The sequence below is a fragment of the Lathamus discolor genome, chromosome 17 (assembly GCF_037157495.1).
Source record: "Lathamus discolor isolate bLatDis1 chromosome 17, bLatDis1.hap1, whole genome shotgun sequence".
Taxonomy (NCBI): domain Eukaryota; kingdom Metazoa; phylum Chordata; class Aves; order Psittaciformes; family Psittacidae; genus Lathamus; species Lathamus discolor.
The window spans coordinates 5468112-5484407 of NC_088900.1; the positions used below are offsets into that span (position 1 = coordinate 5468112).

Genomic DNA, 16296 nt, shown 5'->3' on the forward strand with positions numbered 1-16296 from the left:
CAGCGAGGGAGGCGGGTCCCGTTGCTGGGCTTTGGCCCGGAGCCCGGTGTGGGAGGGATGAGGCGGTGGCCTCCCCTCCGCCCTTCATCCCTTCTCTCCAGGCCGCCGGGCCGCGGGCCACTCGCATGGGGTCTCGCGGTGCAGCGCAGCGAGTCGGGCGCCCAGCGCTCGCCGACGGAGCCGGGAACGATGCTGGCGGCAGCGGCCCTGTGCGCTGCCGCGTTGGGCTGGGCTGCGGGAGCGCGGCTGCTCAGCGGTACGTAGGGGGTGGCGGGCCCTCCGCTCGCCCGGCTCCGCTGAGCGGGGACGGCGCCGAGGGTCGGGGGAAGCGCGGGGTGCCGGGCACGGAGCTGGCGGCCCGGCCGAGACTCGTCCCCTGGCCCGAGGTGGGCAAGGCAGCTCCGCTGGGAGGCGGGATTGGCTGCCTGGGGCAGCCGTCGCGACAGAGGCAACGATACCTAGGGCAGCGATTTTTTTCTCTCCTGACTCCCAGCGGCAGCTAGCCCTGCCCAAGAGAGATCGCCACATCCTCCGCTCTGGGCGGGAGCAGCCCTTCGTTCCTGTCTGTAAAAGGGGTACGCCGATAGTCCAGTTTCATTTTCCTCTTCCAGTAAGAAATCCTTCTCTGCTGTATTTTTGCCTCGGCCCTAGGAATTTCCAATGACGCCCTGGCTAACGGAACTACTTTTGTCAGTGGCAACTACCAGCCTGGCTGAGTTTCCAGACACCACCAGATTGTCTTACTCTTCCTCTACAAAGTGTTCTTTGAGTCTTGTCTCCTGATTTTGTGCAAAGGAATGTTGCCAATTTAGATTCCTTTCATGGGAACAGATGACATACAGCAGCTCAAATTTCAACCGGCAGTATTTTTTGGATGTAGTACCCAAACTAGGTAGTCTAGTCTGGTTTTGGGGTACAGAACAGCTAGTCTGGGGGAAGTTTCTGCCTGACATGATAGGCTGGGACATATTCAGCAGAAAGCCTGAACACTGTCACTCATGAGATGTTTATGTTAATCCAACATAAGGCAAATAGCTTTGTTATATCTATAAATCTGCTTTTAATTCTGCGAAGCTCTTGTCTGCAGTAGGACTTTTGTGGGAGTGATTTTGAGGACTCTGCTGCCAGCTGTGGGGTTCAGGAAGTATTTCTGCTCATGAAATTTATACTTCTCAGTATAATTGACTTATCTGTAGTCTTGAATTATCAAGGCTCAGCAGGCTTTGAGGCAGATCCTATCTAGGCAATGAGGAGATAGAGGGAAAACATGAGGAACCCTTTCAGCATTGGTTAGAGCTACACATCTGTTTGACCTCTTACATAAACTATATTTGGGAACCTAACTAGCAGTAAAGTCTAGACAGTAATCAAGTACAATAAATTTTCCCCTAGTTGAAAGCAGTGGCATGTGTGAGAAGACAGATTTTCTGCCAGTTAATGCAGAAAAAAATATGTTTGTGTGTCAGAAAAGAAACCAAGTGCAGTTTGTGACACTATTTCTAGATAGTTGCTGCTGTTAACAACAGTGTGATGTCTCAGTAACTTTCTTATGTCTCTCACAACAGCAGTGGACATATCCCTCAGAAGAGGTAAGCTCTTTTGCCTTTTTCAACAAGCCTGCGTGAGTGTTAAGTTACCGAGGGAAACACAGGTTATGCCTAAAGATGTATTTTTAAACACTACTTTTGCAGTACAGCCAGTTTTATGTGTAAAATGGTAGCAGATTCTGTGCTTCTTAGGACTTAACTGCTCAAAAATTCCAGTAAAATGGTGCTTAAATTCTCACTTTTAGAATGGCCATAGAAGAATAAAGAAAAGGCAGCATATGGAGGGGTTCATAATGACCTGTCCTCGTATCCCATTTGTTCAGAGCATGTTGCAAATGTTGCTAAATGTTTCTCTGCTATAAAAACATTTAGGTTAGCAGATTGTGTCTGCCCTGTGCTCGAATAGAAATATTTACTAAGTAAAACAAAACTGTTTGTTTGCACAGCCTAAATATTGGGACTCTTCTGCTGAGAAACATACAAGTGCATAATTTTAGATTATGTATCTTTTCACTTTGATCTTTCCTTTCTTTGTAATCAAAATAAGCCATGCTGCTTCATGCATGAGAAAGTCCTTGGCTTACGACAGTCTGAAAACAGACATTGTTTGCTTCCTGGGCAGTCAGTAACATTACAGTGCAGAGCAATGCTTACAACTGTACTGTGTGAACACGTCGTAATACACTAAGTGTACACTCCACGAAAGTAGCACATAAACCCCAGAAGATAAATTATCTCTGCTTATGTAAGGGGATCTCTAATTCTAGCCAATTTAAGTCCTTAAGAATAATATTAATTAAAAAAAAGCCTTCTTTAACCCTTGTATAATATATAAACTCTTACACAGTGCAAAACTCAACCAAATGGAAGTATTAGCATTCAGGTTTGCCACTAACAGCCATAGTTTCTATAACAGGTCTTTCCATTTCTGCAGGACAGACAATTTGTCGTCGTGGAACAGAGCCACCATGCTACAAAATAGTATATTTTCATGATGCTTCACGCAGGATAAGTTATGAAGAAGCACAGCTTGCCTGCAGAACTGACGGTGGACATCTAGTCAGTATTGAAACAGAAGCAGAGCAAAGACTGATTGAAAGATTCATTGACAATCTCTTAGCTTCTGATGGAGACTTTTGGATAGGGCTTAGGAGGAAAAAGGAGGAGGTAGACAATAGGACAGACTGCCAGAACCTCTACTTCTGGTCAGATGGCAGCTCATCCAACTTCCGGTAGGTACCTATGGGCAATTCTGGGAAGCAAACTGGTCAGGGACTGTCAACTGCCTTTAGCAGTCAGAAAGGATTCTTTCAAGAGTCAACCAGTGTTGTTCTAGCTGTCCTCTGTGTTCCTTCTGCAGTCACTGACAAGTGGTAGTATCTCCAGAGAGCAATTCATCCCACCCAGATGTAAGGGGTAGACAAATTACCCTCTATAGACCCTGCTTTCTCTTTGCTCTATATGAAGCACCTAGAATGTCTAGCTTGGGCTAGATTGGTAGTTTCTGGTTGCTAAAAGAAGGTGGATGAACAAGTGATCTGGTCTTAAAAATCTCTGATTAGGCATGAAGAAAATGTATTTTGACCTGAAGGTTCCTGTGGTTCAGATTCCTTGAAGTTTCGTCCCTGGTGTCCTGCGCAATGGGCCTGTCTCCTTTTCCTTGCTGAGGGAATAGCATTTTTTTCCTGTTAGACAGTGAGATTGGAGAGCTTCAGTATTTATTGTAGACATGAGTCTTAAGGCTAGCGGAACTACAGCATTTGCTGTAGTTCAACTATAAATGCAACAACATTTAAAACCAATACAAGTTTACTGGAGTTGTTTTCTCTACTTTCACATTTCTGTTCAGCATAGAACCAAAACGTGTTTAGCATCAAAAGTTCTGCTTAATTTGACATGCGTGGGGTTTATTTCCACATTGAATACCTTGGTGTATCTGGAATTACTTCTGTTGTCTTGATCAGCTTTCACGAAATGCTCAGTGGGGGGTGAGGGTGGGGTGAGGTGTGCTGAGCTGTCATCCTCTTAGATTCTGCCCTTTGTGGTGCCCTGTATGCTATATTTCTATGTGAGCTTCTGTAGTATCATGGAAAGTGATGTCAAGTCTTACTTGACATGTTTGCTGTATTTTCTTAGGAACTGGTATGTAGATGAGCCATCCTGTGGGAGTGAAATCTGTGTTGTGATGTACTACCAGCCATCTGCCCCACCAGGTGTTGGAGGTCCTTATATGTTTCAATGGAACGATGACAGATGCAACATGAAAAATAACTTCATTTGCAAATATTCTCTTGGTAATGAGTCATTTTGTAGCTTTAAAAACCCAACCTGCTCACAGTCCCCAAGAGGAAGTATGAGAAAATTGCTGATAGGGAAACCCTTTCTTAGATTTACTGGAAATATCTGGTGAGAGACAGATGTCTTTAGGTTCGTGCAAGTCACGGGGAAAACAATCTCTGTAGCTACTTGCTTTGTGATTTAAATGAATTCTCAGGGGATTTTTATCAAGTATTTGATACCTCAAATGTGGCCTGAGGTGGGGAGAATGCTGAAGAAAGGTGCTCATGCTATTAGACTATATTCAGTACACTTGGTCTCCCTAGTCAAGCTTATAAGGAAACTGCATGTATTTTTCTCTTTTAGAGAAGACAACAAGAGCTCCAGTAGAGAATTCCCAGAAAGGTAAGTTACAGATATTTGAGGCTTTTTTTAATGACATGCTAACATTCAGTAAAAAATACTGTGACATTCATTGTTAAGAACAATCACACACTGAAAACTGCTACGCTAGAAGTATCCCTGCCATTTCCTTGTGCTGTTCTATAACCCATTCTGCAGGAACACACTATTGCTGTTTGTTGATGCAGTATCTGAGACCACTGGTCATGCTGCAGAAATTTAAGAAGAGTACCAGTACACCTTACACGTCTTTGCAGCTGAGAGTCTCTTCAATTTCCTCTCACCCTCACTTTTTGATTCTTAAACTCTTTCAAATAACTTCTGAAGTATTGCTTCTTTCCAGGTGTTGCAACAGAACCCTTAAACCCACTATTCCCAGAAGACCACCATAGAAAAGATGCTAATGTAACAGTTGTGGAAGCCAAAGGTATGTTGTGCTTGGTGGCTTTCATAATCTTGAAGATTTAAGCTTATTTTACTTTAACCTGCTTAAGTAGATTATTGGACTCCTAGACTTGCTGCCTTTGAGAAGTACATACTGCTAGATTATGAGCAAAATTAGAAGCCCATTGGGCTGTGATGATGCTGCTTCTTGCAGCTGTTAAGTTTTCTATGAAGTTCTGGGCACATCAAATGCAACTGGAAGTGAATAAAAGCTGGAATCTTATTTTTACCCCTAGAACCTGTTCAGAGTCTTGCCTACATCCTTATTCCCAGCATTCCTGTACTGCTGCTCCTGATAGTTGTTACAGCCATCTTCTGGTTTTGGCTTGTTGTGAAGAGGTAAGTGACATTTTTTGTGTAACAAGTGAATACATGATATCTTGTTCTGGCAATCATTTTATAGCTAGCTTCAGAATCCTGTAAGATGCTCTGGAGAGGACTGTTTTCAGTCAAATAAATGTTTAAACCGTGTCGTATTTCAGCCAAATAAATGTTTAAAAAGTGTTAGTTCCAGGCTAAGTTACTTGCGAAGTAAAAATTCAAGTAAATCACATTAGGCCATTTTACTGTTTTCACAGGCATATTGTAGCTAGGGAACAGTGTAAAACAAGATGGTTTTGAATTGTTAGCACTGAAGTTTTCTTATTAAAGAAAATATTTCAATTATCGGATCCCCTTAAACAGTGAAAAACATAATAGAAATAAAAGGACATACATTTGGAGCAAGTAACATTTCCCAGTTTCCTCTCCTTGATTTCCTTGTGTGTGTAGTACCTCTGATGGTGATGCTGGCGATAGTTTTGGAAGTGTCAGTGTCAAGTTTTGCTGGCTCAGCATCTCTGCTGGCACCAAAATGCAAGGGCTACCTCAGCAGGTCCTGCCACAGGACATACCTGGAAGCAAGTAATAATAAATGTCATCTGGAGTCCAGGCTCTGTGTTAGCTTTCCCCAAGGGCCATCATTACATTACTGAGAGGTGTGGTATTGTTTTGTATTTGCCTCTGTAAAAAATCATATGACTTTCCTCCATCCCTAAGGAGACAGGAGCAAATTGATGCAAGCCCAAAGGAGGAAAATGCATGGCTGTCTAACCACAGCAGGAACAGTCCAAATCTGGATATTTACAAAGTCATCAAGAAGCAATCAGAAGCGGATCTGGCTGGAACCAGGCCTGAAACTAAGAATTCTTCCTTTCGTAAACAGGAAGATAAGGTGCTTGACAGTTTCCCCAGTGATTACGATGGTGTGGCAAAGAATACATCGAGTGGCTTTGTGACATTGACCAGTACTGAAAGTGGCTTTGTGACCAATGATATCTATGAGATGTGTGGACATCATGTGGGGAGGAGCAAGGAATCAGCCTGGGTGGAGAATGAGATTTATGGATATTAAGGAAATGGACCAAAACAAATCCTCGGATACGGATGACAGAGCGAATGTTGATACAAGCTAACCTGCCTTCCCTATGCATTTATTCTAATAATAGTATACGTGATGTTTATCCTGGTTTTGCATTGTCCCTATATTCTTCTCTTTTTCTGAAAGAATATGGGTTTTTAAAGATCCAAACTGAAAAGAATGTATATATTTTGCTCAGCATCAAGTCTCCTTTCCCCGGGAATGGCTTGTTATTTCTCTTTATTCTTTTTTTGTACTCCAAAGATATGCCTTTGAAACTAAAGTGCAATCAAAAATCTGTATTTATTTAACTGACCTTCAAAGGTGTTAAAAGTCACTAGTGACTATGGAGATATATAGATACATATATATATAAACCTATGGTTTCTCATAGGTACTGATTGCAGCACTGTGGCCTCTGGAGTCTTTTTTTTTTTCAGTACAGAGTCAGTTTGAGTTTGTGAATGGAGTCCATCTGTTAATAAAGAAGTCGTGAATATGGGGTTTCATTCAGAGCTGTACAGCTTTTTGCTAGGGATCTTGGCATGGTTGTAGCTGCATATGTGTAGAAAACACTGCAAAGTCAGGCCATTAAGACTTATTTGTCCTGCCTGATCTGGCATCTTAACTGTTTCGTCTATTGATTTATAGATTCTCAAGGCAAGTATATTCACCTTTGGGTAAACCAGCACTGTACCTGCTCTGTTTTCAATTATTCCAGCAATGGAATTGTTCTTTAAAAATGAAGTTTTGTTTGTATCCCATTGAACTAATAAATGGGAGTGCAACATAAAAAACCAAGTATGTTCAGTGTTGGGAAGCTGGATATTTGCACTGAAGAAAAGAAAGCATTTTGGACATTATCATATATCTGGGGCCATTTGGCTTCAGCTCTGTACTCTGTCTCAGTCTGTTCTTAACTATGAGTGCCTCAGTCCCATGTGAAAAAAAGAAAAAACAGCAATTCACAGGCTTACAGGGAAGCCTAAAATCTAATAATTGACTTTGAAGTGATTTTGGGACTACAGTAATGAGGCCTTGAAACTGATAAAATTGATGTTATTAACCAGCAGCAATTTTGAAGCATGTCTAGAAGCTGTATAAAAATTTATTTGATTAAAATATATGGTTTGGTTAAGCAGTTCTGGCACCTAACCCTGTATGTAGCAAGTAATGTTTTTTACTTCTTCTGTTAGATCACATTTGATCTTTTCACAAGCTAAATAAAAATAGTAGACACTTGTTTATCTCTCTGTCTGCATTTAAAAGCTTAAGTTTTGATACTCTCTATTGATTAGAGCTAAAACAAAGGTGCAGGTTGAGGCAATCTTGAGACTAAAATGCTTACTGAAGCCATAACTGCTCAGTATGCAGTTTTCAAATGACAATTACATCTTTGTTGTCTGGCTTTACACTAGCGATTTGCTAAGCTCCAGGTTTTGGATCCATCTGGGTTTTGGAGTTGTTTTTTCCTTTGATGAGAGACAAGGTAATGGAGGGAGAATGACCAAACAAATAAAGCATGCCAAACAGGACCACAGATATTACTCACCTATTCCTCTGCAGGTGAGTATTTCCGGCTCCAGGAGAGCAACATTCTGCTGCGAAACAAGTCTACGAAGGACCTGAAATGCATTCAGACCTTGACAGGGTTTCCTAAAAGTTTGACTTCCTCCATTGCACAGGAATAAATAAAAAGGCAAATGAAGCAGAACCAATTTGCATAAACCACTGGGAAACGAAGTTGTGCCAAAGGCTTTGGCAGAAGGTGTTTAATGTGGGCCTGAAACAACAACAGAAATGAGTGCATGACATGGCCATGATTTGCTCTGCCAATGCAAATATGCAGGAAGTCCTTTCTGGATCTGTCTGCTGTTGCTGTCTATTGTAAACCTGGAAATATTTTGGTTAGTTGCCACAGCTGCATCTCTCATTTCCCAAACGTTACAGGTGAAGTTGATGTGCACAATGGCTGTCATGCATATCTGTGGTGTCACAGAATGTCTGCCGATCTCGCACTGTTCCTCTACAAGACTCAGTGGTGCAAGATGATGCCCCCAAAAAAGTAGTCCCCTAAAAAATTGAGATGAAAGTCTTCCATTTTGAAAATGACACCACGTTTGCAACCATTTCTCCTGCAGAGTAAAATCCTGGTTTAGGAGAACAGTCATTGCTGGATGCTTGCAGTGTCCAGGGTTTCTAATGCAGCAATTATTGCTTTTATCAAGCAATTGTGTTTCTATCCATTTTGAGTCTTGTACACTTGATCTCTTTTTTCTTTTTTTTTTTTTTTTTTTTTATTTTGTTTTGGCAGACACTAAGCATCTTTTAGGCATTGAAAAATAGGAAATGAGATGAAAATGCTCGAGACAGATGTTGGAGATTAGGTATGTAAACATGTAAAGCTATATTTTGGCAACTAAGTGTTGAACTGCTGGCTTACTGAACTCAGGCAGAGTCAGCTGCATGTGCTCAGCATCTCTGGAACATATTAGAAGGCAAGATAATTTTGTCATTTCTTTGCTATCTCCATTTAGCACAGCACCACAGCTGTAGTATTTTGTACAGGAACATTGACCACAAGAGGGCACGTTTACTCCACAGTTTGTGTCGTCAATCGAGTCTTGAAAAGGGCCTGGAAGAGCTCCTCTGTACCACTGCGAGAAGCACTTGAATCGCTTTCCTTGAAGCACAGCAAAAGCCATCAATGGCCGTTAAAGGCTGCTAGACAAAGGATGGTTTTGTGACTGCAGTTCTGCTAGCAGAGTTATTAAGAACTGTTTTTGTTACCTGAACTTTCAAGCCAAAAATGGCAGCGTGGTGAGTAGCAGAATAAAGTTTCTGCAGTTTTCTATTGCAGACACAAGATCCGACTTGATAATTGATTTTGCACCAGTCTGGTGAGACTTTACAGGATGAAACTGGGCAGAAAGCAAGTAAATGTTTTATTACTAAATGTGAATGACTATAAGGCAACGTTTTTGAACAGTGTTGTAAAAATTACTTTGAACACACCAAGCTTGCCTCATACTAGAATTCTTGATTGGTCAGTGCTTCAGATTTCTGAAAAAAATGAAGCATGCTACAGGGTGAAACAGGGTGAAATCTCCTAAGTAGCAGTTTGGGATGACACCATTTTCTATTCAAGTAGGATTATGGTAAGCTTGCTCATGCACCTATCAATCATTTAAAAGGGTGGATGTCTGACTAACTCAAGTCATCAGTTAGTCATTGCTAGAGCTTCTTAAGGGGATAAATAGAACAGTAACAGCACAGTTATTATCCATAGCAGTCTAAGTCAGCAGCGTCATCTCAAAATGTCATTCCTTAGAGGAATCTCATGAACTGCAAGTGCAGTGAAGGACAAGCATTAACTTTTCACGGATGTCTTCAGTTCCCATCGCAGAACAGTCATTGCTGTTTTGACACGTAACAAATTTAACCAACTTTCCACATGTATGAGGCAGCTTTATCTGCAAATGTGGATACAAAGGGAAAGCAAGAGGCAGAAGTTTGTTTCTTGCATTCTTCCACTCACTTTTTGCGGCCACACTGTTTTCTGCTGTGTTTGCATGCACAGCACTCTGTGTTCATAAAAGGCCTGTGTCTGCTGCTGAAAGTGCAGTTGATTCAGACATGTGTGCTCTTGTATCATCAGCTTTTAGACATGCTTCGTTTAGTCAGTGGAACTGAGCAAAGCCTCCAGGCACAATTCCTCGTATCCACATGTCAAAACGTACCAGTCTTCCAGTGTGAGATGGGTCAGGGGAGAGGGAGCAATGAGAAAGGGACAGGCATAAACCAGGAGGGGAAAGATTGCTGCAGAACTGAAACAAGCATGGCATTTTCCAAGATGAAAGCAAGCTAATGTGTAAGTACTGCAAACATAAAGCAGACTAGGTGGATGTAGTACTGGAAAGGAAATATAGCATAAAAAGCTTTAACTTTTTTCACTCTTATATTGTCAGCTCTGAAAGGCATCTAGCCATTTTATGTCAAAGGGCCCAAAACAGCTTCCAAATCTGTCTTTCCAGGTGTGTAGGAAATGAACAGATTATTTCAGTTGGAAGGGACCTACAACAATCATCTGGTCCAACTGCCTGACCATATTAGTGTAAAAATTAGCGCATGTTCTTAAGGGCATTGTCCAAATGCCTGTTAAACACTGACACGCGTGGGGCATTGATCACCTCTCTCAGAAGACTGTTCCAGAGTTTGAGCACCTTCTCTGTTCAGAAATTCTTCCTAACATCCAGCCTCAACCTCCCCTAATGATGTATTCCCACACATCCTACCACTGGATCCCAGGGAGAAGAGTTTAGCACTTCCCTCTCCACGTTCTCTCCTCGGGAAGCTGTAAGGTCACCCCTCAGCCTCCTTCTCTCCAAGCTAGACAAGTCCAGTGTCCTCAGCTGCTCCTCACAGGATGTGTCTTCCAGCCCCTCCACCAGCTCTGTTGCCACCTCTGGATGCATTCCAATACCTTCACATCCTTCTTAAACTGTGGGTCCCAGAACTGCACGCAGTGCTCAAAATGAGTATTGCATAACAATAACCAGGATTTTGGCAGGCTGATGTACTAACAAAAGGCATCGTTCTGATCTGGAACAGCCTGGCCCATTGAGAATGCTGCTCTCGGGTAGAGAGAGGGTGTTTCCCTCAGGATAATACATACGCTAGGGTCCCTGACTCAGGTGCAGGAGCACAGGCTCTTACTGTATCCTGGGGCTATGGAGACCCTGATTGAGGGCAGTCACCTGAGTCTGGCTCGTTCCCCCTCCTCCTGCTAACGATGCGCTCAAGGTGCCTCCACCCCTCTACAAAGAGCCACCCTGGGGGCGCAGCGAACAGGAGGAGAGCTGGGGCGCGGCTCAAATCGCACCGCGCCGGGGTCGGGAGCACCGGCGGGGGCCCCGGGGCCGCCGGGAACGGGAGCGCATCCCAGCCCGGCGCGGTCCAGCCCCGCCGCGGTGGCCGCGGTTGCCATGGCGAGGCTCCTCCCGCGCTGACGCGAGCTGTGACGCGCGGTTGGAGGAGGAGGGCTCCGGGGCGCCGCAGACAGACCCGAGCTGCTGCCGCCGCTGCCCGCGCCGGAGCCGCCGCCGCCGCCCCCCGCGCCCAGCATGGTAATGGCCGAGCCCCGGCGGCCCCCCCCGCTGCTGCCCCGCGGGCTCGGGCCCGTCCGCGTCGGCTTCTACGACATCGAGGGCACGCTGGGCAAAGGCAACTTCGCGGTGGTCAAGCTGGCGCGGCACCGCATCACGCGCAGCGAGGTGAGCCCAAACCAGCCGCGGCTGCGGGGGCCGCGGTCGCCTCCTGCCCCGGCCGGGCCCCTCCCGGGCTTCGCCGTGCCTGGCGTTGGGCGGCAGAGCGCGGGCGCCCGCGGGAGCTCCCGGGCTTTGGAGCGAGGGGCGGCGGCCGTGGTGCTGGGGGAGCCGGCCGCGGGGGCTCCGCTCAGCGGGCGCGGAGCGGTGCGGTTGGGCGGCTGTGCTCTGGGATGGGGAGAGGGGGCCGGCAGCTGGCCTCGGGGGTCTGCTCGGGAGCTGGGGTTTTAGGGGGGGTGGCTCGGCGGGGCGCGCAGCGGCGCCCTTACAGGCTGCTTGCTCCTTTTGTCCCTTTCGGCACTGGAGCCTCCTTCTGTAGGGAGGGGGGATATCTCGTACTTGAGGTGTTCGGCTGCGGGCAGGCTTTGGAGCAGGAGCCCTGGCCGCCGTTTGTTTTCTTGCCTTCATCTTCCTGGCAAGGGCAATGATAATGCTCCCTGGTGTAGCTCTAGCGGGATGCCCCAAGTGACTCAGGCCACAGGCGGTGTGTTGCTGTCACAGTAAGGATGCTCGGGTTGGGAGGGTGCAGGGGTCAGGCGGCTGTTGGCTTAGTTCGTGAATATAGCCATCAGATAGTGATAACTTTCTGTTAACAGGGAAGGTTCAAACCTTGCGTTGTGCTCACTTTCATGTCCTGAATGTTTGACGGTTTCCTGACCTGGCCAGGACTTGCAGACGGGCAGTCTTATGCCTCGGTAATGTTTTAGCAAAGGAACATCTCTACGTGTGCATCCCCTGGTTTCTTCAACTCGTCCTTCATTTTTCAATTCGTAATGCTGCCAGTTAATCAAATTCAACCATTTTTAGTCTCTTTGTTTAACCACCACCCCTCTCCCCCCTGTGCGTGTGTTACCTGGTGATTACTAGTCTGTGGATTGTTAATACCTTATGCTTTACCTAAAACAAGTTACTGTAAGTCTCCATAGATAAAATGTAGTCATGGTCACTTTTAAAACCGGTATCTGATGAGGGTAATGGCTTTGAAAGATCAGCTTCCTCTTGTATTTTCTTTTTAGGCAGTTTTAGTCACAACACCTAGTGTTAAGCTTTTCATGAGGCTGTAATGGTTGCTCTCATTGTTTACTGAGGAAGAGTTTATTGTGCTGCTCTGTACCAGGCAAGAGTAAATAAAATACATCTGAAGTGCAAGGTAGAAAACTGAAAACAACTGCAATTATTCAACTTCTGTGGTCTTGTGTGGTAAAACCATTCCCTGCAGGAATGAAAAATGGCTTTAGTTTGGGCTTCAGTTATGGAAAACCAACCTGCAATGCTAACATTGTTCTGGGCGCAGTGATAGGTGAGGCTTGCGTCCCCAAGTACTAAAATAGGTTTCTCTTATTGTCTTATTTCTCATCTTTCAGAATAAACTGTTAATTACTGTTAACTCCTTCCTTGCTATTACTGAATAGCCAAGCAAAGGCCTTGCAATGCTAGTGATCTGTACCCAAGTTTGATGCCCTATGCCAAACTAATAAATGCTTCACTTGAAGTTAGTAAGTTGTTGTCTACTTTTTAGCTCTCATTTCTGTGGCAGACTTTGTGATGGGGATGAAAACTTTAATTTTTGTCATTTTAGAAAGTGTGTTTCTTTAGTATTGTTCAAAATAACAAAGGCTACGGAAAACAGAACATAGCAGCTCCCAACTCTGGCATGATTTTTTCATCCGTGTCCTAAAAAAATTGTATTAGAATGCACCAGAATTCATCAGTCTTGAATTTTTTTTTTTAACCAGCTTTCTCATTCTGAGAAACTCTGTGCCCAGTTTGAACCCTTCTGATCTTCTGCATGATTTTGACAGCAAATTTGCCTGTATTGAAGCTTTATGTCAAAGTCCTTCATTTTTCAGTACAGTTACACTGATTTCTGCAGTAAGAGATCCAAGAACATTTATCTGGAACTTAATTGCTGCGTTAGTTGCTGAAAGTTCTTAGGTGGCCTCTGAGGAAGCGGAAACCTATTATGATTACTTCTAGTAATGTCAGGGGAAATTAATTCTAGCCCAATGCTACTTTGAATTAGCACTTCAAGTTTGGACCACTTCATTTCATTTACTGTTAGTTCAGTATACATCTAACGTGGAAAACCTGCTTATTAATGTTTGTCTCTCAAGCTTGTTCTAAACTCTTGTTTAAATTTCTTGAGTTGCTAATTTCTCACTTGCATTTGTGCATTTACTAAACTTGCAGCCAAAGAATATTCAGCTTACTAGCTTCTGGGAAGGCTGTACTTGTGTCCCATCACGTCTACTGCAGAAAGATCTGTGCTGTGTTGCTATTGAGACTTGCTCAGAAAGCTCTTTTACAGAGGACTTTCCTTGTCTGAGTTTCTCGTGAATCTCCATATTCAAACCCTTTACATTCAGAACCTGCTTGTTGTTGGGCTTTTTTAGCATCAGTACGTTTGCTTGTGTAACTGACTAGCCAGTAACTCTCAAAAAAGATAGGCTCTTGTTGCCTGGAAAGGTCAGCACTTAGGGATTATGTACAGAATCCATTCTTTTTAAGGAAAGCCTGCATATCAGAGTATAGAGTTTTAACTTGAACTGAAAATAGTAAGCATAGTTCCATTAAATGTTAGCAAAGTGTAGGTGAAAATAAAAAGAAACCAGGCATGAAGCAGAAGATACACATAAGACAGGGTAGTAGATGGTTATGCAAACTCGGAAATAACAACTTGAATCCTGTATTAATGCAATACTAAAATTGCATGACTTAATAGTCAAAGAAAGAGAAGAAAAAGGAGGGGTTGATTCCTGTTTGTAGTAATAGGGGTAGTGCATGACACTAATGACAGTCCATAAAGAGTGCCCCAGAAGGGGCTGCATGGTTGAATGTGGTCTTTGCTTTGCTGCTTGTTTGTGTGTTTGTTGCCATTCAGATTAATGACACGTGCTTTCCTGCCCTGCCTATCTATCCTGTTGCCCAGAAATCCTGTGATCTTAGGGCAACTCTTGTTAATGAGGCAAGCACAAATAAGCAAAATTTTTCCTCAGAAGAAGTCTAAAAGAGAGCAGAAGTATTTGCAAGCATAAGGTTCAAGAAGATGGATATTTTCATCTGCTGAAATATGATGACATGAAGCAGTGAACAGTAGTGAAAAGCTCTTGCCATAGACGAAGGTACTGCTTGGAGAAAAGCAATGCAATTTAAGGATGAAGAAAAGCCTCTGTGAATAGGCTGTGAGAGAGTCATGTTCCCCACCCCCCAAAACTCTCTAACTAATATCCCCTAAGGATTAGTCATCTACAGAAGAATATTTGCCATTGCTCCTCAGATGAAAATGAAACCTTTCTGACTAGTATGGCCTTATGGTTCACAGTTAGGCTTTTAAACTGCCTGGTATGTTACAGGTGGTTTGCACTTCTCTTTGAAAATGACCAGCCCCTGATACAAGATGTGACACTAGTTTAGATACGAATGTGTGCTTAGGTCTGTGTAAAAATGAAAGATACAAGCAGAGACAGCTGCTCCCTTTGCTATGTAGCATGAAGTTTGGGTTAGTGGAGTAATTCAGTAGGAAAATGACATTATGCCAAAAACCCACATATATATTGAGGGTGCTGATTTAACTGTTTCCAGCTCTCTAGATCTCTTGGCAAGGGGGAGAGGAGGAACATATATCTGGAGGCAGAGGGTGTTTGCTCACAGGTTGAGCGTAATGTATTTCACCCTAAAAGAGGTTAATGCTTTTATAAATCTGTGATAGCCAAGCACTTTGCTGTTGCAATTTGGAGTAGCTCCAGATTGCAGGAAGTTGTGTTTATTAATTTTAATGCAGTTTATCTACTATTAGGATGCATTGGGTTAACAAGTCAAATATGAATTTCTGTAACCTGCATGAAACCTTAAAGCTTGCACTGACATGGACAAACCTCTCTTTTATGTTGACTTGTTAGGCCAGTTCTCTAGGCCTTTAGTAAAAGAGAAAAAGAAATGTGTGCTGTTCTTAATATTTTTAAATTAAAAGCAATCATGAAAGTTGCAGTGATAATTTGGAATATAAATTTAAGCACCAAAAACTAGTGATAGGGGAAGGAACAGGATCCCCTCTTTTATTTGAAGTATGTGCTAATACTATGTATTGATGTTTGGTTGGGATTTTCCAGTTTGTTGTCTTTTATTACCCTTAGGAGAAGTGATAACTATTAAAAAGGCCAAAACTAGAGTCAGAAAACTTGTGTAATTGTCCCAAATTTGGTATGAGCCAAATCAGAGTTAGTTTGCGTGTGCTGTGGCAATGCTTGACCATGCTAGAGAAATGATAATTCATTTTTGTGTGCAGGCTCTCTGCACTGTCTTCAAAAGATCAAAGTGATGTTCCAACATCTGTGCAAGATGCTAGTAGTTGTTAGCAAGCTCTATATTCAAGGACAAAACACTTTTCAGACAGGAAACTCTTCCCCATCTTGAAGTAGTTTCTCCACCTCTAAGAATTGCTTCCCTTTTTCCTGTCATCATGACACAGCTGAGATCATGGACAAAAGTGAGCCGTTACTGTTGAATGCACTGTTCCTTCACATCATTATGAAGAAGTTGCTGGATTTTTAAGTATTTCCAAGTGGGTTTTCTCTATATCTTCTGTGGCCCTGGCAAGATGCATGAATGATGAAGATTCAGAATAAACTGAGATATCTAATCTGCATTTGACTGTAGAAGCAGTGGGAGCCAGCTGCTACTATGCTGTTTCTCCTACAGAAGCCTGCCACCGTATGCATGTATATAATATGCGCATTAAGAGTTGTACAAGGACTGCAAATAGGAAATTCTTTTCCTTCAAGTAGGCACACGCTTTTATTCTGTGCAAAACCAAATGCTTAATAGTACCAAATAATTCCACATTGTGAGACAAAATATGGTTTGATGTAACATGGTGGGGTTTTTAAATTGAAAACCTATTAAA

At 43.4% G+C, this 16296-nt stretch overlaps 2 protein-coding genes and 1 long non-coding RNA gene across 6 annotated transcripts in view; 2 read left to right on the forward strand and 1 right to left on the reverse strand.

Moving 5' to 3' along the window:
• On the forward strand, positions 1-7311 carry LAYN (layilin). 2 transcript variants are annotated; one of them, XM_065697274.1, is made up of 8 exons: positions 1-256; positions 1566-1589; positions 2482-2779; positions 3684-3841; positions 4191-4229; positions 4570-4653; positions 4907-5009; positions 5709-7311. In XM_065697274.1, exons 1-8 carry the CDS (start codon positions 58-60, stop codon positions 6061-6063), a joined length of 1260 nt encoding a protein of 419 aa, XP_065553346.1. In that variant the 5' UTR covers positions 1-57; the 3' UTR covers positions 6064-7311. The 2 variants fall into 2 exon arrangements, with proteins under 2 accessions (XP_065553346.1, XP_065553347.1); XM_065697275.1 differs by lacking the exon at positions 1566-1589 and having other exon boundaries at positions 3-256.
• Positions 7312-10931: 3620 nt separating this feature from the next.
• SIK2 (salt inducible kinase 2) overlaps positions 10932-16296 on the forward strand; it is a 45824-nt gene continuing 40459 nt past the window's right edge. For both annotated transcript variants that reach the window (XM_065697045.1, XM_065697047.1), the window contains exon 1: positions 10932-11342. In XM_065697045.1, the coding sequence (XP_065553117.1) occupies positions 11193-11342 (150 nt within the window). In that variant the 5' untranslated portion in view covers positions 10932-11192. The remainder of the gene's footprint in view (positions 11343-16296) is intronic.
• LOC136023018 (uncharacterized) overlaps positions 12419-16296 on the reverse strand; it is a 31211-nt gene continuing 27333 nt past the window's right edge. For both annotated transcript variants that reach the window (XR_010616439.1, XR_010616438.1), the window contains exon 6: positions 12419-12606. This is a non-coding gene — a long non-coding RNA (uncharacterized LOC136023018). The remainder of the gene's footprint in view (positions 12607-16296) is intronic.